Consider the following 24944-nt stretch of genomic DNA (forward strand, 5'->3'; position numbering starts at 1 on the left):
CGTCATTGTCCCTTCCTCAGCTACACGAAGCTCCGGCCATCACCTAGCCTGGGGCGGCTACAGCCCCCCCCCCCCCCCCCCCCCCCTGCTGACCGGGCCATTAAAAGTCCTTGGATTGGCTGCCCGACTCCACACAGCTCCCAGGAAGCTGCTGGCATCTCCCTTTGGCTTCTAGGTTTAGGGGTGGCCACGGGAGCTCTGTGCACTGCTCTCCCCACCCTCAGCGCCGGCTCCGCATCTCCCATTGCCCAGGAACTGCAGGGGGACGGCACCCGCAGGCAGGGGCAGCACGCAGAGCCGCCTGGCCACGCCGCCACCTAGGAGACAGAGGGTAATGCTGGCAGCTTCCCAAGTGCCGCCTGAGGTAAGCGCTACCCAGAGCCCACACCCCAAACTCCCTCCCATGCCCCAAGCCCCTGCCCTGAGCTCCCTCCCGCACCCAAACTCCCTCCAGTCAGGCCCTGTCAACCGCAGAGGCTTGCCTGCAAGTCAGTGTCCGGCACACAAACTCGACACCGGTATTGCTGAAACACACTGGCTATGTAACCACATTCCAGCAGCCAGCACAAGCACACCCCACCCCAGCCCACGGAGCGCAGTCTGTTGGCCCTGGTATTGCTACAGACCCCTGACCCCTGCTGCAAGAGCCCGGCTTGGCCTTAAGCAACCGCAGCCCTGCTGAAATCCCCCCCCACCCCGACGGCTGGGGCTCCCGCCAGCATCGGCACGAGGGTTTATTGACCAACTACCTGGCCCCACCCCACATCGTCCTCCGAGGCACTTATAGAGAGCAGCAGGTGCCGGTGCCCGGAGCTCACTCTGTCCAGCTCTGCAGGAATCCAGGTGGGCACATGCCAGCCCCCCTCTGCACCCCACAGGGCGCCTGTCTCCATGGAACACCTCTGCCCCCAGCCCGGCTCTTCTCCCCGCAGCCCCAGCTGGGCAGTGGTTAGTACAGCCGGGGCCAGCACCGAGCCTGCAGCTCAAGGGGCTGCCATGGGGACCCGGGGAGCTCGGGGGGAGGGGGTCTGGGCAGGGCTGGGACGCTGCCCTCAGGCGACAGGCTGGGCTGGGAGCCCGGGGCAGCCGGAGCGCAGGGGGATCTGCTAACCAGGGGCTCTGAGGATGTTTGGCTCCGGCCCAGCAGCGCCCCCTCCTGGGGGTGGCAGGCGGCTGTGACAGGCGCGTGTCCCCACAGGGCCGAGCGAGAGGAAGATGCTGCTGCTGATGCGGGTCGTGTTGCTCTCAGCGCTCTGCGCCACGGCGCTCGGTGAGTTCGGATCCCCCCGGACCGGGGGTGGGGGGCAGGGCTGGGAATCCCTCATGCAGCGCAGAACCCAGGGGGCGGAAACGCAGGCATGGGAAATTAACGATGGAGGCGCCCGACTAACCCACCCCCTGGCCTGGTGCCTGGGCTGGACCTGCCCCTGCAGACCAGGAAATGTCCCTCGGCTCCCGTCCAGCCCATCCCTCCGCAAGGCAGGGCTGGGTTGTCCCCTGCTGCCCATTCCCCAGACCCTAGTGTTCATCGGCCCAAGGGACAAGGCCCCTGGCCCTGCCCACGGGGAGCTGATCCCAGAGCATCACGCACCTTTAAGGGATCCTGCACTTGACCTAAGCAACATACTGTGGCAATGAATTCCTTTTCTCAGGGTCAGATGTTCTGACCTTCCAGTTTCTGGGACATTGGGGTCTGTCCTGGATGCCCCGTCTCTGAAGGGACCCGGCAGAAGGATCAGGGACAGAGAGAGAACAGAAAGGCTGCAGAGCAGAGGGGACAGGCTGGAGGGATGCAAGTGACCGGAGGGGGCAGAGGAGACAGACGGGTTCTGAGCCACACACCCTTGGCGGGAGCTTCCCCAGCCCGGTGTGAGTTCAGAGCACCAGCCTCACCCGCCATCTCCAGCCCAGTCCTTGCTTGGCCTCCCTCCAGCCTGGCCTGGCTCCCCGTTCACCCCTTTCCTGCCAGCGGCGGGTGCTGCTGCACGGCGAGCAGGCTCCCGGCCAGGCCTCTCCCCAGCCCTGTCACATTTAACGCAGGGCTGTGCGTCCCCCCGTGCCGTGCACGGCCTTTGCTGGCCCCACCTCATTGCCGCAGCCCCACTCAGAGCACCAGCCCTGGGCCCGATCCTGCTGCGTGGGCTGGGGCAGGTGGGGGGCAGCCACATTAACCCAGCCCTTTCTCCCCTCCCCCACATGGCACAGGCTGCCCCACCATCATCACCCGCTCCCAGTGGGGGGCCCGGGCCCCGACAAGCAGGACCCAGCTGAGCACCCCAGTGCCCTACGTCATCATCCACCACACGGCAGGGAATCCCTGCACCTCACAGGCCTCCTGCAGCCGGCAGGTCAGGGGCATCCAGAACTACCACATGGACACCCGGCGCTGGCCCGACATCGGCTACAAGTGAGTGGGGGCAGGGTGGGGTGGGGTGGAGGCTTCCCCACAGCTATGGGGGAGACTCAGGGCCACTGGCCCCAGGCAGCCACAGGGGGCAGCAGAGACCACACTCGGGGAAAACTGGGGGAGGGATGGAGTCTTCATAGAAGAGATTTGATTTTTATATTTAATATTTTTGGGTGAAAAGAGGGAATTGGGGAGGGTGTGCTCCGAGCCCCAGCTACGGTGGGTGGAAATGGGGGGGGCACAGAGCGCGCCTGGCATGGGGTGAGAATGGGACCCTGGCATAAGGGGAGGGGGGTGGAGGCACAGAGGCCTGGCAGGGAGAGATGCGGGGGCTAAGGGAGTCCCTGAAGAGCGGGGGATGGACGGGAAGGGATCAGTCATGTAGCTGGTGCGGGGATGGAGGGCCACAGGTTGTGCCAGGAGCTCGGCCAACAGACTCCGCGTGGCCTGCGCCCTGCTCGTCTGTGACACCGCCCCGTGCTGGCGTTACCAACGCCTTTCCCTGGGGCCGGCCTGACGTCCCGCAACGAAAACCTGGCCGGAGATTTTTCTCCATGAAACATTTTCAGATGGCGACGTCGGGGGATGGAAACCCAGCTGGGATTTACACGCAAGCTAGCGGGTCCCAGCACTGTTCTCCTGCCCCACATCTGGGCCGGCTACAGCCTTTGCACGCCCCCAAGCTGGGTCCAGGTGGGGCCCAGGGCTGCTTCCATAAGGGGTGTTACACACAGCGCCACCTAATGGCCAAATAGTGCCATTCAGGTTAGCCCCCTCCCCCCCCGCCAATCCAGTCCCTTTTTCTTCAGTGAGTTTTTACCTCCATGGTAGAGGATTGAGCTTCTAGCTCAGAGGGTCCCAGGTTCAAACCCGGGCAGGGCCAGTGACGACCCTGAGGGAGCTCCCGGGAGTGATGGGGAGGGGAGGCTGCGGCCGACGTGTCTGTGCGGGTCTCACACTGCGCTCCGCCTGCAGCTTCCTGATCGGCGAGGATGGCAGAGTCTACGAGGGCAGAGGCTGGAGCAGCGTGGGGGCCCACGCCTACGGCTGGAACAGTAATTCGTTGGGATTCAGCTTTCTGGGCACCTTCTCCAGTACGTGGGTCCCGTCTGTACGGATTTCCCCAGCTAGGCTCCGAGGGGAGCTGGGAATCCCTCCTGCAGGGCTCCCGCCCACAGCTGCTCACCCCTGCCAACCTGACACCTGGTGTATGGGGCCAACCCAGCTGGCCTCACCACCATCCCGCTGGGCTCCACCGCTGTCAAGCTCCTCCTCCGTGGGGCACAGGGCTGGGGCCCGGGGCCAGGAAAGGGTGGCGAAGGAGAGGGATCTTGGCCAAGCAAATGCAGGAGGGGGATGCAATACTGAACGCAATGCTGGGGGGAGGGAGAGTGACACTGACATGGCCAATGGAGAGCGTGGGCAGAGGGGGGTTATTTATTCAGGCCACAGTCACATCCCCTGAGCAGCAGAGAGGGGCCGAGGGCCCAGGGTGAGATTAACAGGGGGCTGCTCTGTCCTGCAGGCAGAGCCCCCAACGCTGCCGCCCTGAACGCCGCCAAGAGCCTGATCCAATGCGCCGTCAACAGGGGCTCCCTGAGCCGCAGCTACACCCTGAAGGGGCATCGCAACGTGAGCCAGACCGACTGCCCCGGGAACGCCCTCTACAATGTCATCACCCAGTGGCCCAGGTTCAAAGCCTGAGTCCCTGCAGCCTCGGGGCAGCCCCTGCGCCCATCACTGACCCCGCCTGCGGCTTCTGCCTGCCCGAGCAGCACCTCCGCCCCCCAGCAGGGGGCAGCCTCGCGCTTCTCGCCCACCCGCCTGGGAAGGACCCGGCGGGTGGTTCGCAGAGACCCACAAAATGGTTTTTAATTCAAGTGCAATTTGCCTCTAACCCAGCACCCCTGCGGCTTAGTGTTTCCTTTGCTTGGGAGCTTCTGTGCAGTGACAATAAACCAGCTTCTAGCACGTGAAAAGTTGAAGTGCCGTGAATCATTTCATCTCCTGTTAAATCATAACCACCCCCCGCCGCTGGGCTGGGCTCTCTTCCCAGGTCCCCCTGGCTGTCCCCAGCCGCTCGTCGCTCTCAGCTGCAGGGTACCGTGTGATATGGCCGGTGCTCGCTGCCCCAGCTCTGGGCCCGCGGCTCCCCCTGCAGCATGGTCCTGGCTCCCCATTGGCGCGGCTGGTCTGTGCTGCTCCAGCTCCCAGCTGCTCCAGCCGAGCTCGGCCCCCTGGCTCTGGCTCTCCTCTGCCCCCAGTCCAGCCTAGCTCCCCTTAGCTCTGCCCTGCTCTGCCTCAGGCAGCCCCAGCTCACACAGAGGATGGGCCCCTGGGCTCCTGCCTCTCTCATTGGTCTGCTGCCCTGTCATTTGGACTCACATAGAGTGTTGGCAGCTCCCCATTGGCCCTGGACACTGTCAATCTGAGATCCTGATTTCTCTTCGGCCCTTCACCTTTCTCCTGGTGTTGGAACAGGGCAGAGATTGTTGGGGTGGGCAAAACCAGATTCCTCCGACTACTAGCTAAAATCCATGTGGTGTGGGAAGATTTGAAAAGTGTTTTGGAAAGTAATGGAACACCCCCTAGTTTACCTGCTTCTTGGGAATAATGTTTTCCGGGTAGCTTTGGGTTCAGGTATTTGCCCGCAGCAAGAAGGAGTTTTATCCTGGGACCCCCGAGGGAAAGGGTCAGGTCACAGGAACTGCTGAGAGAATGGGAGAGAGTCTCCTTGATTCTTCTGCAGCTGGGGGAAGCCACATGTTTCCAGGTGGGAGGTTGGTTGAGACTAGGTCCTGCAATGCAGCTGTAGGCAACATCACCTTAGGAAGGGATGGGGGTGTAATGCCTGCCAGGGAGAGAACTGTCCAGCTTGTTAGCTGCCAACAGGTGCACGTGAACCAGGGACAGATCCCACTCTAGGGACCATAGGGAGAGGTGTCCCAGAGGGGAGCCCAGAGAAGGGGGATGGGATGTCAGAAACTACTGAGGTGGGTGAGGATTCCTGGGACTCTCTAACACAGGGAAGCAGGGTGCTTCCAAATATGGGAGGGGCTGAGACTAGCTCCTTTCCAGCAGAAGGCAACACGCCCTCAGGATCGGGGGCAGGAGAGGTGTTTTCAGTGATTAAGGAAACTGTCCCAGTTGTTTAGCTAGCAGAGTTCTGCAGCTGAAGAAGGAACGGACCCCATTCTAGAGAGCACAGAGATGTGTCTGAGAGGCGGGGCCCAGAGGAGGAAACTGTGGAAGGAATAGTGGGAGGACAGGAATGTCTCCTCATTGGTCACTCGGGAGAGGATACCCAGGACCAAACAGGTGAGTCAGCATCTGTGCACCCAGGCACTCAAAAAAGATGCTGCCCGGGGGAGCCAGCTAAGGTCACTCATTTAGGGTGAACTGCAAACAGAACAGGGCAGACAAACCCCAAACGCTGGTGGATAGTCCAATACTTAGATTTACCAACCAGCACAAAACAGCTTCTATAACCTCACTGGTTACGTAGACGTCCAAATAACGCAGTTCCCTTCAAGTGCCCAGCCTCAGGCCTCCGTCCAGACACACCTGTTAGATATGATGATGATGACTGAAAATCTTATCTCATCATATAAAAGAAAAGGTTCTTCCAACCCCAAAGGATCAGCCACACACCCAGGTCCAATGATAACTTAGATCTTACCCAAAATACACGCTTATAGTCAATTCTTGTTAACTAAACTAAAGTTTATTAAAAAAGAAAAGAGAGAGAGTGTTGGTTAAAAGATCACTATACATACAGACTTGAATTCAATTCTTGAGGTTCAGATACATAGCAGAGATAAGTTTGTAGTTGCCAAAAGTCTTTTTAGAAATCGTCCACAGGTTAGTCACCCTGAATATGGACATTGGACTCCAGTCAGTGCCTGGGGATCTCAATTCTTATGGCTTAAGGTTTTCCCCTCTTGAAACCCAAAGCAGATCTGAGATAAAACAGGATGGCGTCCCAGGGTTTTTATACGTTATCCAGCAGCCTCTGGGCCTGAGAGAATAAGCTTAATTTTCTGTCTCCCAACCATCCTGGCAACTAGCATAGTGTAATTTATCCATTAAACATGTAACCCTCCTGCCCATCAGAGTTGGCAGAAACAAGGGCCGGGTTCAGCATCTAGGGGTTCCGTTTTAATAACACAATGCAAAACCGGCTCGAGCCCCCACCCAGTGACCTGGGACAATTACATACCACCCCCCGGGCACCTCTAAGAGGCAATACTTCCCCTCTCGCAAGCACGGAGTCTGAGTGTAGCAAAAGCCTTTTAATAAAGGAGGGAAACATTGTGGCATTATGTTGGGGAAACACCACAAACAGGATTCATAACACAAACCATGAGCAAAAGACCCACCCCCAAGTAAGTTTGGCAGTGTCCTTTTCCCCTCAGGGTCTTAAGTCCAGCAACCCAACAGTCACCCCACCCACAGCTTCTGTCCTTGGTCTGTGCAGCCCCCAGAGTTCAGAGGTTCCCCTGCAGAGTTTACCTCCCAGCCTGGGTGGAAGTGGGGGAAGGTATGGGGGGGGGCATCTCACATGCTCCCCTGCTCAGGTTGACGGCCAATTGCCACATCTCTCCCTGGGGTTCTGCCGCAGTCTTCACCACCAGCAGCTCCTCTCCGCCAGCCATCCTGCTATCCGCTTGCCACGCCACGCCGCTCTGCTAGCCGTCCTGCTAGCCACTCATCAACTTGTCTTCAGCCCCATCCCCTACTTAAAAAGCGACAGAGGGTCCTGTGGCGCCTTTGAGACTAACAGAAGTATTGGGAGCATAAGCTTTCGTGGGTAAGAACCTCACTTCTTCTTGCATCTGAAGAAGTGAGGTTCTTACCCACAAAAGCTTATGCTCCCAATACTTCTGTTAGTCTCAAAGGTGCCACAGGACCCTCTATTGCTTTTTACAGATTCAGACTAACACGGCTACCCCTCTGAAACTCAATCCCCTACTTACACTCTCAGCAATTTCAGGTCCTTAGTGACTTCAGCTCTCAGTGATTTTAGCTAGTAGTAGGGGAGCCTCAGTGCCAGTGCACCCCTAGCCCAAAGTAGGTCTAATACTTAGACCTCCTATCACTGATTGCAGCTCTATAGCATGTAACAAGACTCCTAATATTGTCAAAATTAGCTCTGTTATTGCACACTAGAACGAGGAAGGATAAAAGTGGGGGTTCAGGTGCTCAGAAGGGGGCCCACATTACCAGCCATAAATACCTGTCCCCATCTTCTCTCAATTCACTGGTGTTTGGAACCCATGTCCCTTGCCTAGTGAGTGCTACTTAGGTGAGGGCAAGTCCCTCCATCATAAAATGCCAAGTACAGTTCTACTGTCCTTGATTCACATAACCCAGAGCCTGGGGATCCCACAGCAGCCAAAGTGACCCAATGGGCAGGCAGGCCATCATGCTAGGCAGGGTGGGTGTGCCCATGCAAACTAGATCAGCCCCGAAGTCCTTTTCCACAGCTCACCACCAGATGTCAGGGGAGAGCTCATTCTGACTCCGCTTACAAACAGTTCATATTCACTTTATCACAACCTTCAAAGAGACATTGAGACAATAATACTATTTCTCACAAGTGTCGTCATAAATATTACTACTCCTTTTTTGATGTTTCAATCACAGCTATAGCAATAGACAAGACTTGTTTGCTTACATCACAAGACCTGAGCAAACATCGACCCTTCTATCTCTAACAATGCAGGCGGCATTTCAGAGCTCTATTCACTTGCATATCGCCCTAACCAGTCTTTGAAGTTGGGCCATGGGTCAGGTCAGTCTGTGAGTTAATTAACCTTTTCTGGCCTTACGTCACCTTTCAATGAGATATTATATTACACTCATAATGTCACAGTTTGTGACCCAGGTTTTGAGAGGGGATTGTGTGACCGACCTCCTGGAGGGGAGCAGTCACACAGCTGACTTCTCAGGGACAGTGACGGGATGGCAGAGGGAACCCCAATCCAGGTCCCAGTTTTTCAGGATGCTGTTTCTGATAAATTTTTGGAATGTAACTGTGTATTTTTAAACCAGCTCCATGGTTTAAAGCAGAGGAGTTGAGACCAGAAAATTGCCAGGTGGTGGTTTGTGAGAATGCAAATGACCCGAATGACAGAGAGGGAGGGTGTCTTCTCCGAGGCTGGTGAGACACAGAAATCAGCTGTGGAAAAACTGCTGGGAAAAGGAACATCTGATCGAAGGCTAAACACACACAGCCCAGAGAGCACCGATCACAGCCCTCTAGGACAGTAGTTCTCAAACTTTTGTACTGGTGATCCCTTTCACAGAGCAAACCACTGAGTGCGACACACCCCCCCTTATAAATTAAAAACACTTTTTTTATATTTAACACTATTATAAATCCTGGAGGCAAAGCAGGGTTTGAGGTGGAGACTGACAGCTCGTGACCCGACATGAAATAACCTTGTGACCCCCTCAGGGGTCCCAACCCCCCATTTGAGAATCCCTGCTCTAGGAAAAGGGAAGGACTCAGTAAGGGGAGGGGGAAACACAAGGTAACCCCAAAAAAGGGAGCTGGATTTGTACAGTCCTGGAGTTGGGAGACAGCCCCCCAAAGGGCCAGTCAATATGCCGGACCCCCCGGAACCCCTCTCTTGCCAGACCCTGAGGTACCAAAATCCCAGAAACATGATTATATTAAGAGCCCACACAGACGGGAACACTGGAAGGAAAAAGAACCAATAATATCATTAAGTGTTTCACAAATGCCATAAAACATCACGATGATGATGATGAAGGCTGCAGTTCTGTCACAGAGGTCGCGGAAGTCACAGATTCTCTGACTTTCCGTCACCTCCATGACTTTCTCAGCTCGGGACAGCGGCTCAGGCGGTCCCGAGGCAGCTGGCCCCAGGAAGCGCCCGAGCAGCGGTCCCAAGGGCAGCCCTGGGGCCAGCAACACTGGTGGCTGCTCGGGCGGCTGGCCTGGGGGAAGCACCCGAGCAGTGGTCCCAGGGCAGCTTGCCCTGGGGAGTGCCCAAGCAGCCGTCCCCAGGGACTCGGCGCAGGGGTGGCTGGGGGAGGGTGGGCAGTCCCTGTAGCCAGGGCAGGGATTAACCGTCAGAACCCGGACCCCCACAGCAGTGATGTTCTGGGGCCCCCTAGTCGGGATTATTTATATAGTAAAAGTCATGGACAGGTCACGGGCTGTGAATTTTTGTTTATTGCCTGTGACCTGTCCATGATTTTACTAAAGACACCCGTGACGAAATCTTAGCCTTAATGATGATATTAATATCATGAGGCGGGGTGGGGTGGGTATGCTAGGAAAACAGGGCCCTGCCTCACGCTGCCCGGCCAGAGGAGGAGTTTGGCAGGGAGCAGAGAGCAGCTCCCTCGAAAGGCGCCAGCGGAGGTGAGCAGGGCTGGGATCGGCAGCTCTGCAGAAGGAGCCGGCGGCAGGCCCAGCTGATGCGCTACCGGAGCTGCTGAGGGGAAAGGACTCTCGGCATTTGCAAGGTCGGAGACGTCTCCTCGGGTTTGTTCCCATTTTCGCTTTCCCCTCTGGCTTGCGGAGGCCGGCGGGAAGTGGCCAGGGGGGAGGGTGATGCAGAGCTCTCTGGAGGCAGGACTCAGATGCAGGGCCAGATTAACTTTTTGTGGGCCCGGTGCCAAATGTATTTGTGGGTCCCCATGGGGCAAGGTGCAGGGGGGTGGGATGGTCAGTCTCCAGAGTGAAGGGCGGGCTGGGGGCAATGAGGCACAGCGCGGCGGGAGCAGCCCCGCAGGAGGGCACTGTTTACAAATCTGCAGCTGCCAGACGCACACTGGCCTGCCCAGCCCTGTGCTGCCAGCATGCCCCTTCCGCCTGAGGGCAGGCCCACACCACACCACCCCCCTGCCCAGTGCCCCACCCTTATGCCCAGCGCCCCCTCACCCAGAGACCTCCACCACAGATCACTATGCCCAGCCCCCACCCCTCCCAGAGACCTCCCCGGCTGGCCTCCCACCACAACCGCACAGCACCCTGCACACCACTCCGCTCGCCCATCGCTCCCCGCCCACAGACCTCCCCACTGCCCACCCCTTCCTCACAGTCCCACCATCACACTGCACAGCACCCCATACTCCTGAGGGGATTCTGTGCCAAAAAATTAATGATTCTGGGCACAATGTTTTAAAATTCTGCCAATTGTATTTGTCAATAAATAAATGTGGAGGCTCCACCATGGCAGTGGGGAGCGCAGGCCACTGGCTGCATGGGGGTGGGAGATCACCCTGCAGCCTCCCCCCACCACACCCTGGCAGTGCGGCTGCACCCGACCCTGACTGTGCGAGGGCCAGGCCTGCCCCAGAAACACCCTGGGGCCCTGCCCCCGTGTGCCAGGCGCACCAGGTGTGGGTGAGCAGGCTTAGCCCAGCAGCAGGATCCCAGTGCAGAGGGACTTAGTGTGGGGGGGTCTAGGTGGGGGTAGGAGAGTTCTCCGTGGGGCAATCTGGGTGCGGGCGGCTCAGTGGGAGAACTGGATGCACAGAAGCTCATTGGGGGGTTCCAGGTGCAGGGGCCATGGGACTGTGCACGGGATCCAGGTGAAGGTGTTTGGGGCGCAGTGTGGGGTCTAGGTGCAGGGGAGGTGGGGTTCATTTGTGTGGGGGTCCAGGTGCAGGTGGTTGGGGCTCAGTGGGGAGGGTGTCTGGGGGGGGCTCGTCGGGGTGGTACAGATCTGGGCAGGTGGGGCTTGTCAGGGTGAGGGTTCGATGGGCTTGCTTAACAGGGGGGCCCCAGCTTCTGCAAAGGGGATGCTGCATGCTGGGCTCCAGTTTCCTCCCTGCCCCCGCTTCTCCCCCACCCCCATTTCCCCTGCCCCTTCTCTTCCCCATCCCATGCCTCTTCCCCACCGCTCCATCTCCCCTCGAGGCTTGTGGGGCAAGGGGGAAACCGCCCCCCAGTACAAGCCGGTGGAGCGGAGTGGCTTGAGGCCGGCTTGCTCCACTTCCTGCTGCCCGGAGATTGCAGTGGGGGCCTGACCCCACACTCACGGGGCAGTGGGAAGTGAAGTGACCCAGCACCAGCCCGCTCCGCTCTGCTCCCCTGGCTCCCGGGGATGGGGGAACTGCCCCGCGGCACTCACCGGCGGAGCAGAGCCGGCAGGGGCCAGGTCGCTCCAATTCCCGCCGCCCGGTGAGTGCAGGGCAGGCCAGACCCCTGCTGCAGTCCCTCGGGATGCGTAGCTCAGGGGAGAGGGCTTGGGGGGGGCATGGGAAGGGGTGGAGTGAGGGAGGGGCTGGGGCGGAGCAGGGGTGGGAAGAGGCAGTGTGGGGGTGGAGCAAGGGCGGGGGCAGCTTTCCTAACCGGCTCAGCCGGCTAGGGGATCGGGCTGGCCGGGGCCCATTCTGACTCTGGGCCCTCGACATGGCACCACTGGTGCCATGGTAAACCCGGTACTGCTCAGAAAGCCACCTTGGGGCCCTCCTGGAGCCCGGGGCAGAGGTTGGGCCAGGGGTCCCCAGTTAGGGCTGGAGGCACACGGCCTGTCCCTGACACTAGCAACTCAGGACTAGGTAGACCCACATCCCAGAGAGTCCCAACTCTGGGGCTTTGGCCAGGTGATATCTGAAGCCCTTTGCCGGACAGCGGAACTAGCATTTGTTGGACTCATTACTGGACACGGCCCATGACCCAGTCGGAGAGCGAGCCACAGGAGGGGACAGACAGCACAGGGTGGGAGCGGCTACCAACGGGAGGCACCAGGACAGAGAGCACCTGTCATGCCCTCGCCTGACCACTAGGTGGGAGCTGTGGGCTCAGATCCCTTCCCTGCCCCCGATCTCGGGCACCGTGTGTCTGTGCAGCGACCGGGGTAGCACAGAGAGCCTGGAGCACTGGGCCTGGGGCAAGATTTGAGGCCTGAACCAGAGGCTGTGAACCAAAGTCAGGCCGTGGGTTAGAGCAAATGCTGACAGGTTTGCTGTGCAGTTCACGTACTCGGCAACGTTGTCACTAGTGTCCTAGATTTATGTAAATATAGCATAGCTGGGACAAATACAGTTCACTTTAGTGCAAAATAAGTTGGTTGGAGAAAATAATAAACAGGGGGTGTTTTGTCCAAGATCTCAGGACCCAGGGGAGGTGACAGACGAATGTGGTGACACACGGAAGGTGGGACGGAAGCTGTTTGTCTCAGTCTATTGCTCTCGGGTACCTCACTGTCAGCCTGTGTGTGGCCCAGTGGACAGCGGTGACTCCCGTTGCCGACAGAGCCGCTCCTTGCCACGGGGCACTCGTGTTAGTGAACCTGTAACCATGGAGCCAGGGCACTAGGACTGTGGTCTGGTCTTTATAAGTTGCATTGACGTCTGCTGAATTCACAGGCTGACTTATCTGCTATTAGTGTTGATAACACTGAAGCTCCAAGAACAGAAGTACTGGGCATCTTAAACACTGTTACTGAGGAAACAACATTCCAGCCTTCAGCACTTAACAACACCTGGTGAGACGAAACCCTGATCTCGGTCACCGTGTGTCTGGGCAGCAGCTGGCACGGTGGGGTCGATCTCGGTTGGGATCTCCAGGTGCTGCCTTAGTGCCCTGCAGCTGGAGTTCAGGGGAACTGGGACACACAACGCGTCTGGATTGGTCGGAGCAGGAAATGGTGGCACGGACGGTGGCTGACGTGCTGTCCCCCCGGTGCAGTGTTCCCCAGCTCTCCAGGCCGGGCTGTGCTCTGTGCCCAGCCTTGGCCAGGTTGGGATGAAGGTTCTGCCCCCGGGATCGCGCTGCCAGGCCAGAATCGCTCCCTCCCACTCGGACGCAGTCTGTCGGCCCTGGTGCTGCTACAGACCCGAGCTCTGCTGCACGAGCCCAGCTTGGTCTTAAACAACCGCAGCCCCGGGTGAAATCCCCCTCCCCCCCACACACACACACCTTCCTCCTCGGTGGCTCGGGCTCCCGCCAGCATCCCCACGACAGTTTATTGAGCAACTACCTGGCCTCACCCCCGTCGCCCTCCCAGGCACTTATAGAGAGCAGCAGGTGCCGGTAGCTCACTCTCCTCCCAGCTCTGCAGGAATCCAGGTGGGCACTCTGCACCCCACAGGGCACCAGTCTCCATGGCCCAGCTCTGCCCCCAGCCCGGCTCTTCTCCCCACAGCCCCAGCTGGGCAGTGTTAGTACAGCCAGGGCCAGCGCCAAGCCTGCTGCTCAAGGGGCTGCCATGGGGACCCGGGGAGCTCGGGGGGGGAGGGGGGTCTGGGCAGGGCTGGGACGCTGCCATCACGCGACAGGCTGGGCTGGGAGCCCAGGGCAGCCGGAGCGCAGAGGGATCTGCTACCCAGGGGCTCTGGGGGTATTTGGCTACGGCCCAACATGGCCCCTTCCTGGGGGTGTCACACGGGCTGTGATGGGCGCGTTTCCCCACAGGGCCGAGCGAGAGGACGAGGATGCTGCTGACGCGGGTTATGTGGTTCTCAGCGCTCTCCGCCGTGGCGCTCGGTGAGTTCGGATCCCCCGGGCCGGGGAAGGGGGCAGGTCTGGGAATCCCTGACGCAGCTGAGAACGGAGGGAGCAGAAACCCACTTCAGGACAGCACCGACTGCTCCTCTGTGGGGACGGATGGGCAGCGGTGACCCTGTTGCTGCAGCTGAATAAATGGGGGCACAGGGCGACCGGCTGCCCCCGTCAGGGCACTATATTAAATGAGCAAATGGAGGAACAACCTGGCGAGCCCCAGCGTATGGCAGGATCCGGGCAGGGCGCTGGGTTGCTAGGATTTTGCAGCACGGAGAGGGCCCTGCCCAGCAGAAACTCACACAAGAAACGCCTGACTTTGAGAGGGTCCAACCCTAACCCCTAGGGCCCCCCGGCTCTGTCAGAGCCAGAAATAGAACCCTGGCGTCCGGGACGCCAGGCCTCCCCCAACAACTTCTAATCCCCCGCTCCCTTCCTAGAGCTGGGACTGCAACCCAGAAGTCCTGGTTCCCAGCCCCACACATGGTTTGAGCCCCACGGCTTTGAGCCAGGGTCAGTCAGGGGCCATTCTAACACTGGCTGCCCTCGCTTGGGGGCAAAGCTCGGCAGGTTCCAGCGGCATCCGTGTGGCAGATCCACGTTCCTGTGGCGCTACCGCGCCAGCCTGGCCTGGGATCTGCCAGCTGCACTGGAGCAGCTGGGCCAGTCTCTGGTTAAGGGGTGGAACCTGTGGGGTTGGCTACGGAGCCCAGCCGCAGCTCTCAGGCTCCAGGCCCAGGTCTGGAGTTTAGATCTCAGCTGGGCCTCGAGTTCCTACAGATCTGTCATCCCGGTGTCATTTCCAGTCTGCTCCGCTGGCCCCTCTCCCAGCCACGGGGATACAGACTGTGATTCCCCAGCGTGCCCAGGGCACGCAGAAAGAAGGGTCTGGCTAGTTTCAAGGTCGCCCTTTGGCATGTTCTGTTTTTCTGCTGCCCCATAAAAGCGTTTTTAACTTCAGGTGCCATCCAGTGAAATGCCCTGGGGGATTGTTCCCTGTTCTGGAGCCACTGAGCTAAACGCACTGAAAGAACTGCCCCGATTTGAAACAAATGAAAAGGAAAGCGCAGGGAATCTTCCCATCTGCATAATAATAAGAATAGGCTGTGGGTGTGAAACGGGAAGGGCCAGGGAATTAGAATAAGACAACGTCTGTCAGGCCCCATCCTCAGCAGGTGTAAGTAATACCCAACTCTCTCACCGCGCTTTTCACCAGCAGAGCTCAGAGTGCTTCATAAAGAACCATTATCCACCTCTTATACATGGGGAAACTGAGGCACAGAACGGGGTCACCTGTCCATGGTCACCCTGCAGGCCAGTAACTATACAGAGGGCTCCTGAGTGCCACACCACTGCTCTACCCACTGGGCCACACTCCCTCCCACCGCGGCTACAGTGCCCTTTACCGGGGTGTGTCCGGCTCAGCTCAGCAACGACCCAGAAACCCGCCAAGAAGCGTCAGAGCCAGGTGACAATTTCAAATCCCCAGCGTTTGTTTCACTTGTAATTTCAAAGAGGTTTGGGTAATTTCCTTCCAACTCTGCAGCAAAAGCCTCCTGCTCCACTTCCTTCCCAGGTTCTCTTGACCCCAAAACAGCCGCTCCCGGTATTGCTCCACACATGTGAGCCCTGGTGCAAGACCCTGCCTCTGTCTTAAGCAACTGCCCCTTGCCCCCTCCGCAGTGACATTCCTCACCCCGTCCTCCCCCTCTCAGAGATCCCGGCATCCTGCCGCCAGAACGGTTATGTGGGGGGCAGAGGAAGCCGCAACTTTCAGTGAGCAAAGCACAAGATTTGGTCCGATCTTTTTTTCTTTAAACCTAAAGATCACAAACCGACAAGCCAGGAAAACACAGACACCCCCTCTGTCCGCACGACAGCCGCTTCCTCCAGCTCCTTTCATTGGTCCCCAATTGCTCGGGCAGCATCCCCTGCACCGGCAGCGGGATCAAGATTTCAGTCCCAATCCTCACAGGCATTTAGGTGCCCAACTCCCCTGGGGATGGCAACGATCACCTTCTTCGCACCATTGCGCTTTGCTTTTCTTCTTCGAAGGCAATGTCCCCTCAGTGAATTTCCACCGTCGACTGTTGTCAGAGTTTAACGGATTTTAATGAACTGAAAAAAAAAAAAAAAATTACCTGATTGTAACAAATACAATAATGGACGCACCGGGAATCTTCCACCCCGATTTTTAATACCAGGAATTTTTAGAGAGCTGGAGGGGTGAGATGGGAGGAGCTGGGGAAGGAACAAGACAGGGTTTGTCAGGCCCATCTCCTGAGCTGGTGGAAATCAGCGTCGCTCCCCAGAGGCGGGTCTGGAGCTTGAACTGTCACCTCTAGGTCACTGAGGGGATCCAGCGAAGGGCAGGAGGGGCAGTGTCAGCACCTGGTGACAGCTGCTCCAGGGCCGGTGGGAAATGAACTCAGTGGTGAGAGCAGGGAACAGGGAGCTGGGACTCCTGGATTCTCTTCTTAGGTCTGGGAGGGGAGTGGGGTGCAGTGGTTAGAGCAGGAGGGGCTGGGAGCCAGGACTCCTGGGTTCTGTTCCCAGCTCTGGGTGGCATAGGGTGACCAGATGTCCCGATTTTATAGGGACAGTCCTGATATTTGGGGCTTTTTCTTAGATAGAGGCCTATTACCCCCCACCCTCTGTCCTGATTTTTCACACTTGCTATCTGGTCACCCTAGGGTGGCAGATGGGAAGTCCCCACATGGCCAAGTATCCACATATCACACACTGGTGCTGACTGAACAGAACCCCTCCCGCCCTGGCACAGACAGAGACGAGGTGCTGCGGGGCCATGGCATTGGGATTAAACCCAACTCAGCCCAATGGTAGATCCAGAGACAACTCCGAGAAGGAAGCTGTAATATTAACCCTCTCCTAACCAAAACCATTAGTGTGACACTTCTATAAACACTGCCCCCATGACCTGAAATCAGGGTTAATAGCAAAACTCCCCGAGATGTAACCACAGCTGGGAAACAGGCCAACCAATGTGCAGATAGTGATAGGGTTTGATAGAAAACCTAACAGGGCTGGAACGGGAGCGGAGGATGGGGATCGGGCCCAAGCCGAGACCCACACCTGGGCAGAGGGGACACCACCCTGAGAAACTCTGTGGTGGGCGAGACAGAGCCATGTGCCATATGTGGCCGCCGGGCTCGCTTTGCCTGGGGTTGCCCCTCAGTCCCGACGCAGTGCTGGGAAGGCCGGCTGCACCCCGCCCCCACAGCGTTCCCCATGTGACTGAGCCTCCGGAGTGAGGGGTCACCCAGCAGTGCGACGCTGGTGTAGGATACGGACGCTGAGTGTTCACACCCCAGACCACCCTCCACGTGTCACGATGCTCCCTCCGGGGGGCAGCTCCATCAGCTCCCAGGAGCAGCAGGTGGAGTTCAGGGGAGACACGCACTGGATGGAGAGATCCTGGCACTGCCGAGACTGTCATTAACCTCATGTCGTGCTGCCTCTCAAATGCCCCCCCGGTGGGGAAATGTGGGTTGATGTTCCCAGCGCAGAACCCTTCGCTCTGCCACAGCCCAGCGCTCTGGGCAGCCCTGTTACCAAGCCGCCCTGTGTTCCTGGGGAACCAGGGCACAGTACCCAGCTGTCTGACTCATGAAAGACCGTCTCCCCCCACCCCCCAGCCTTTGCGTGAACCAAAATCTGCATCAGAAGAAAGACTTACAAAAAGCAAGGGAAAGGCCGTGGGAGACTCACCTAAGCCTCTGGGACAAGGGTGACAGGATTAAGGAAACTCCCCTGGCCTCATTTGCATGGAAGATGGGCCAGGGAGGCATCCCTATTAGCACACAGAATGGAGAACAGAGATTCCAAGGCAAGAACCGCATAGAACTCTGGGACCAGAAAAGCAGGGACGCACTGCATGATGGGGGAAATCTCTGCTCCAGATGTTAATGAACCCAGGCCTGCCCATACCCAGCTCAGCAGTTACCAGACCAATTCTAGTAATAAATCCTTTATTGGGATCCAAAATACTGAAACTCCCTAATTGCATTGAGAGTTCCCTGGAAGGAACACCGCCCATAGCCAGGAATGATCAGTTCCTATTGTCTAGCCTGAACAAAACAACTTTGGTATCCTCCCTTGTTTACACAAACAAATCTCGTGTTCTCCCTTGAACCATTGTTGTTTCTCTACAAAACATCCTAGCCCTGCTCCAGTCAGTGTTCTGATGCCCGGATCCAACATCTGCATCAGTTCCATTGGGATGTCATCTTCTCCTGACTGACCGTGCTGGGGGCTCTGCCTGTCTCCAGCACTCCGGACCCTCAGCTACCACCATCACCTGGGACCCCCGATCGAGTCAAGCTTCATGGACTGGTGAGAACTCATCTCCTCTCTGGCTCTCTCTGGTTACGACCAGAACAATTGTAACGGGAAAGTGGGGATAGAGACGTGCTGACCCTAGGACATGATTAACCTGCTGCTCTCAGACGCGCTCTGTTAATATATGAGAGTCTGGGGCTGGAGGATCCGAGGCCCTGCAGGTCGGCTCCAGTGGGAGGAAACTCGCAGCAGGGAGAAGTTAAGCTCCGTATGAGAACACGAGTGACACAAGCAGTACATTGATAGAAGTACAGAACCCCCCCCTCCCCCAGAAGAGTAACCCTAATAAATGAGCATACCCCAAAGTAACTGGCAAAGCTGGTAACAGCCCCGAGAAGGGTTGGGGGCTGGGTGTGGGTGTTGCCAGGTAACCCCTCTTCTGTGCTTTGGGGGTGCTATTAGGGCTCTGAAAGCAGATGGGGGGGAGAATCAGACCCCTAAGTTAGCTCCAGGCTGCATGGGACTGGGTGAGAGAAATGCCCATGAACAGCCGGCCAAGAGAAGGGGGATCTCGGAAAGCTCATTAGCAGGCGGGTGGGTTCACTGATTGGTTTAACGCATGTTCTTGGCACTGCTGGCACCATAAGCACTGAGGTGTTTGGGGGGAGCTGGGCAGGGCCGGAGCTATGGGGCTTACAGGGCTTGTAGCCTCTGAGGGGGTAGGAAAGCGGCCGGCTTGGCCAGTCTGACTTGCTGGGGATAGCACAGTGCCAACAGGAAACCGGGCAGCCTGGAGCACCCGGCAGGAGGGAGAGCGAGGCGGGTCCCCGTCCACGAGAGGTGCCAGCTGGCATGCCAAGAGTTCAGGGTGGGTGCCTGGCCGGCCCACAGAGGGGCAGGACCGGTGCAGTTGCCCTGAGCACTGACACCGTCATTGTCCCTTCCTCAGCTACACGAAGCTCCGGCCATCACCTAGCCTGGGGCGGCTACAGCTCCCCCCCCCCCCCCCCCCCGCTGTGCCATGAGGCTCACAGCGCCTGGCGCTCCTCTACCCTTTTCCCCAGCGCAAGGCTTGCCAGGTGTTCGGTTTTTGAGCAGAACACTGGGTTGAAAAGGGACCCTGGCCACTCTGGTCAGCACTGCTGACCGGGCCATTAAAAGTCCTTGGATTGGCTGCCCGACTCCACACAGCTCCCAGGAAGCTGCTGGCATCTCCCTTTGGCTTCTAGGTTTAGGGGTGGCCACGGGAGCTCTGTGCACTGCTCTCCCCACCCTCAGCGCCGGCTCCGCATCTCCCATTGCCCAGGAACTGCAGGGGGACGGCACCTGCAGGCAGGGGCAGCACGCAGAGCCGCCTGGCCACGCCGCCACCTAGGAGACAGAGGGTAATGCTGGCAGCTTCCCAAGTGCCGCCTGAGGTAAGCGCTACCCAGAGCCCACACCCCAAACTCCCTCCCATGCCCCAAGCCCCTGCCCTGAGCTCCCTCCCGCACCCAAACTCCCTCCAGTCAGGCCCTGTCAACCGCAGAGGCTTGCCTGCAAGTCAGTGTCCGGCACACAAACTCGACACCGGTATTGCTGAAACACACTGGCTATGTAACCACATTCCAGCAGCCAGCACAAGCACACCCCACCCCAGCCCACGGAGCACAGTCTGTTGGCCCTGGTATTGCTACAGACCCCTGACCCCTGCTGCAAGAGCCCGGCTTGGCCTTAAGCAACCGCAGCCCTGCTGAAATCCCCCCCCACCCCGACGGCTGGGGCTCCCGCCAGCATCGGCACGAGGGTTTATTGACCAACTACCTGGCCCCCCCCCACATCGTCCTCCCAGGCACTTATAGAGAGCAGCAGGTGCCGGTGCCCGGAGCTCACTCTGTCCAGCTCTGCAGGAATCCAGGTGGGCACATGCCAGCCCCCCTCTGCACCCCACAGGGCGCCGGTCTCCATGGAACACCTCTGCCCCCAGCCCGGCTCTTCTCCCCGCAGCCCCAGCTGGGCAGTGTTAGTACAGCCGGGGCCAGCACCGAGCCTGCAGCTCAAGGGGCTGCCATGGGGACCCGGGGAGCTCGGGGGGAGGGGGTCTGGGCAGGGCTGGGACGCTGCCCTCAGGCGACAGGCTGGGCTGGGAGTCCGGGGAGCCTGAGCGCAGGGGGATCTGCTACCCAGGGGCGTTTGGTGCTGGCCCAGCAGCGCCCCCTCCTGGGGGTGGCAGGCGGCTGTGACAGGCGCGTGTCCCCACAGGGCCGAGCGAGAGGAAGATGCTGCTGCTGATGCGGGTCGTGTTGCTCTCAGCGCTCTGCGCCGCGGCGCTCGGTGAGTTCGGATCCCCCCGGACCGGGGGTGGGGGGCAGGGCTGAGAATCCCTCATGCAGCGCAGAACCCAGGGGGCGGAAACGCAGGCGTGGGAAATTAACGATGGAGGCGCCCGACTAACCCACCCCCTGGCCTGGTGCCTGGGCTGGACCTGCCCCTGCAGACCAGGAAATGTCCCTCGGCTCCCGTCCAGCCCATCCCTCCGCAAGGCAGGGCTGGGTTGTCCCCTGCTGCCCATTCCCCAGACCCTAGTGTTCATCGGCCCAAGGGACGAGGCCCCTGGCCCTGCCCACGGGGAGCTGATCCCAGAGCATCACGCACCTTTAAGGGATCCTGCACTTGACCTAAGCAACATACTGTGGCAATGAATTCCTTTTCTCAGGGTCAGATGTTCTGACCTTCCAGTTTCTGGGACATTGGGGTCTGTCCTGGCTGCCCCGTCTCTGAAGGGACCCGGCAGAAGGATCAGGGACAGAGAGAGAACAGAAAGGCTGCAGAGCAGAGGGGACAGGCTGGAGGGATGCAAGTGACCGGAGGGGGCAGAGGAGACAGACGGGTTCTGAGCCACACACCCTTGGCGGGAGCTTCCCCAGCCCGGTGTGAGTTCAGAGCACCAGCCTCACCCGCCATCTCCAGCCCAGTCCTTGCTTGGCCTCCCTCCAGCCTGGCCTGGCTCCCCGTTCACCCCTTTCCTGCCAGCGGCGGGTGCTGCTGCACGGCGAGCAGGCTCCCGGCCAGGCCTCTCCCCAGCCCTGTCACATTTAACGCAGGGCTGTGCTTCCCCCCGTGCCGTGCACGGCCTTTGCTGGCCCCACCTCATTGCCGCAGCCCCACTCAGAGCACCAGCCCTGGGCCCGATCCTGCTGCGTGGGCTGGGGCAGGTGGGGGGCAGCCACATTAACCCAGCCCTTTCTCCCCTCCCCCTCATGGCACAGGCTGCCCCCGCATCGTCTCTCGCTCCCAATGGGGGGCCCGGGCCCCAAAAAACAGGGTCCGGCTGAGGACCCCAGTGCCCTTCGTCATCATCCACCACACGGAAGGGAATCCCTGCACCTCACAGGCCTCCTGCAGCCGGCAGGTCAGGGGCATCCAGAACTATCACATGGACTCAAACGGCTGGTCAGACATCGGCTACAAGTGAGCGGGGCAGGGTGGGGGCCTCGCCACAGCTATGGCGGAGACTTGGGGCCACTGCCCACAAGCATCCACAGGGGGGCAGCAGAGACCACACTCGGGGTAGAGCTGGGGGTAGGGGGGGGATTCTCCACAGAAGAGATTTGATTTTTATATTTAATATTTTTGGCTGAAAGGAGGGTATTGGGGAGGGTGCGCTCAGAGCCCCAGCTGGACGGAATGGGAGGCACAGACCGCCCTTGGCATGGGGTGAGAATGGGACCCTGGCATAAGGGAAGGGGAGTGGGGGTACAGAGCCCCTGGCAGGGGGAGATTGGGAGGGGGCTGAGGGAGTCCCTGAAGAGCGGGGGATGGGAAGGGGGCAGTTATGGAGCTGGTGGGGGATGGAGGGCCGGAGGGAGCCCCTGGGTTGTGCCAGGAGCTCGGCTGACAGACGTCGGGCGGCCTGCACCCTGCTCGTCTGTGACACCGCCCCATGCCAGCGTTATCGACGCCTTTCCCCGGGGTCGGCCTGACGCCCCGCAACGAAAACCTGGCCGGAGATTTTGCTCCGTGAAATGTTTTGAGATGGCGACGTCGGGGGATGGAAACCCAGCTGGGAATTTCCCGCAGGGCGGCGGGTCCCAGCGCTGTTCTCCTGCCCCAGATCTGGGCTGGCTACAGCCCTCGCTCGCCCCCCAGCTGGGGCCCAGGGCTGCTTCCATAAGGGGTGTTACACACAGCGCCACCTAATGGCCAAACAGTGCAATACAGGTTAGGACCCCACCAATCCAGTCCCTTTCCTCAGTTGGTCTTTAGCTCCATGGCAGAGGATTGAGTTTCTAGCGCCGAGGGTCCCAGGTTCAAACCCGGGCAGGGCCAGCGACGACCCTGGGGGAGCTGCCGGGAGCAATGGGGAGGGGAGGCTGCGGCCGACGAGCCTGTGCGGGTCTCACACTGCGCTCTGCCTGCAGCTTCCTGATCGGCGAGGACGGCAACGTCTACGAGGGCAGAGGCTGGAGCACCATGGGGGCCCACGCCAAGAACTGGAACCATAAGTCGCTGGGATTCAGCTTCCTGGGCAGCTTCTCCAGTACGTGGGTCCCCTCTGTACGGATTTCCCCAGCTAGGCCCCGAGGGGAGCTGGGAATCCCTCCTGCAGGGCTCCCGCCCACAGCTGCTCACCCCTGCAGACCTGACACCCAGCTGGCCTCACCACCATCCCGCTGGGCTTCACCCCTGTGGAGTTCCCCTTCCCCCTCCATGGGGTACCAGGCGGGGGCACTGGGCCAGGATAGAGGTGGGGGAGGGACCTTGGTAAGCAAATGCAGCGGTGCAGAGGGGAGATGCAATACTGAATGCGGGGTGGGAGGAGGGAGTGACATTGACGTGGCCAATGGAGAGCGTGGGCAGAGGGGGGTTATTTATTCAGGCCACAGTCACGTCCCCTGAGCAGCAGAGAGGGGCCGAGGCCCAGGGTGAGATTAACAGGGGACTGCCCTGTCCTGCAGGCAGAGTCCCCAACAACGCCGCCCTGAACGCCGCCAAGAGATTGATCCAGTGCGCCGTCTCCAAGGGCTTCCTGAGCCGCAGCTACTTCCTGAAGGGGCATCGCAACGTGAGCCAGACCGACTGCCCCGGGAACGCCCTCTACAAGGTCATCAGACAGTGGCCCAGGTTCAAAGCCTGAGTCCCTGCAGCCTCGGGGCAGCCCCTGACCCTGCCTGCGGCTTCTGCCTGCCCAAGCAGCACCTCCGCCCCCCAGCAGGGGGCAGCCTCGCGCTTCTCGCCCATCTGCTGCCTCCTGGGGCCTGGAGAGCAGGGATCTGAGAGTTGGGGTTACGCTCCCGTCTCCCCTGGGCTCTGCTGCCGTCACCCCAGGGCTCAGATTTCTAATGGTGCCTTGGAGCCAACTGCCCCACCCAGGTGGCTTCCTTCAGCAGAGGCCAGGCCTAGCCCCTCGCTCCCGCCCAGAACGGACACGTCGGCTCAGCCCGGCTCCACACACAGCCAGGCCCAGGGTCTGACTGCATCCAGGGGGTGGGGCCAATCCTCAGCCGAGCTCCGTGGCGACGGCCCTGCCAATCCCTGGGCAGCTCAGGGAATGTCGCCTCCATTCCCGTGTTAAACGTCTGAGCAATTCTCACTTCCAGAGTCAAACCCTCCTCTGCCCCCAGCCCCCTGACATCTGCAGCAAATTCAGCTGGACTCCCCCAGAAATTGGTCGCTATTTACCCCACCCCACAAAGGGAACCTGTAGCGACGTGGGACTCACCCCTGTGGCACCTCCTGCTGGTCATCTCTGGGAATTAGCATGTCCAGCCTCCATAGCGCCCTCTGCAGGCTGGTGTCCCACTGCTGCTTGGCCCCCGTGTCTCTCCCAGGACTCCAGTGCGCCATTCTCTGGGGTGCTGCCCCTGGCAGTACACCCCTCTGTCTCAAGGTCTCCCCTCCCTAGGGAACTCCTACCCCCTCTCCCCACCTCGCCTCAGTCATAGGCAACTGCCAGTCACCAACTAGCCCCGCTCCCTGGGGCAGACTGCAGTATAAGCCACTCATCACAGACAAGGGGTTTTGGGACCTGCTGCCTTTCTCTGCAACCCGGTACCTCTGGGGCCTTGGACAAGGCCCTGCACCCTGGGGAATTGCCAGCCTACAGCTCCCCAACCCTACTTCACTGCCAGTCCCCTTTCTGCAAGCAGCCAAGCCCTGCTCTCTCCCAGCCTGGAGAGAGACTTCTAGGCCACTGGCTCACAGCCTTTATATACAGGCCAGCTGTGGCCTGACTGGGGCGTGGCCCCCAGCTAAGACTGCTTCCCCAATCAGCGTAGTAGCAGCTTTCTCCCAGCCGCAGCCCTGTCCTAGGGCTGTCTTGAGCCCTTCAGGGCAGGAGCGGCGTAACCACCCTGCTACAGAACCCCAGTGTCCCCGAGCCCTGACCCGCAGCTCGGCCTGGCCCCCGCAGGGGCTGGCTCTCAAAGCTTTCAGCCCCAGCCCCTTTCGCCCCGACAGTCCATTCCCGCCAGCCTCTCACCGAGGGGGGGCGAAGTGTTTGGATCTTCACGCGGCAGGTGCCTGGGAAGGACCCGGCGGGTGGTTCGCAGAGTCCCACAAAGGGGGTTTTAATTCAAGTGCGATTTGCCTCTAACCCAGCACCCCTGCGGCTTAGGGCTTGCTTTGCTTGGGAGCTTCTGAGCAGTGACAATAAACCAGCTTCTAACACGTGAAAAGTTGAAGTGCCGTGAATCATTTCATCTCCTGTTAAACCATAACCACCCCCCGCCACTGGGCTGGGCTGGGAGAGCTCAGAGGGTGAGATTAGGG

The 24944-nt window shown here is 59.5% G+C and overlaps 1 protein-coding gene across 1 annotated transcript; it reads left to right on the top strand.

Annotated features, from left to right (window-relative positions):
* Positions 1-851: 851 nt before the first annotated feature.
* Positions 852-24944, top strand: LOC128826372 (uncharacterized). Its single transcript, XM_054009620.1, has 14 exons — positions 852-948; positions 1199-1270; positions 2206-2407; positions 3383-3501; positions 3933-4105; positions 12761-12879; positions 13809-13880; positions 15579-15671; positions 19501-19612; positions 19968-20091; positions 20436-20507; positions 21443-21644; positions 22595-22713; positions 23132-24944. The coding sequence occupies exons 1-14, from the start codon at positions 852-854 to the stop codon at positions 23308-23310; spliced, it is 1755 nt and encodes a 584-aa protein (XP_053865595.1). The 3' UTR covers positions 23311-24944.

This window comes from Malaclemys terrapin, chromosome 20 (assembly GCF_027887155.1).
Source record: "Malaclemys terrapin pileata isolate rMalTer1 chromosome 20, rMalTer1.hap1, whole genome shotgun sequence".
NCBI classification, from domain to species: Eukaryota; Metazoa; Chordata; order Testudines; family Emydidae; genus Malaclemys; species Malaclemys terrapin.

Excerpts from the sequence above, each read along its gene's own strand:
- LOC128826372 (XM_054009620.1), top strand. The coding sequence starts at position 852 with ATGCCAGCCCCCCTCTGCACCCCACAGGGCGCCTGTCTCCATGGAACA. Across the intron at positions 20,508-21,442 it reads GCTCTGCGCCGCGGCGCTCG|GCTGCCCCCGCATCGTCTCT; the intron begins GTGAGTTCGGAT and ends CTCATGGCACAG. Across the intron at positions 22,714-23,131 it reads CTTCCTGGGCAGCTTCTCCA|GCAGAGTCCCCAACAACGCC; the intron begins GTACGTGGGTCC and ends CCTGTCCTGCAG.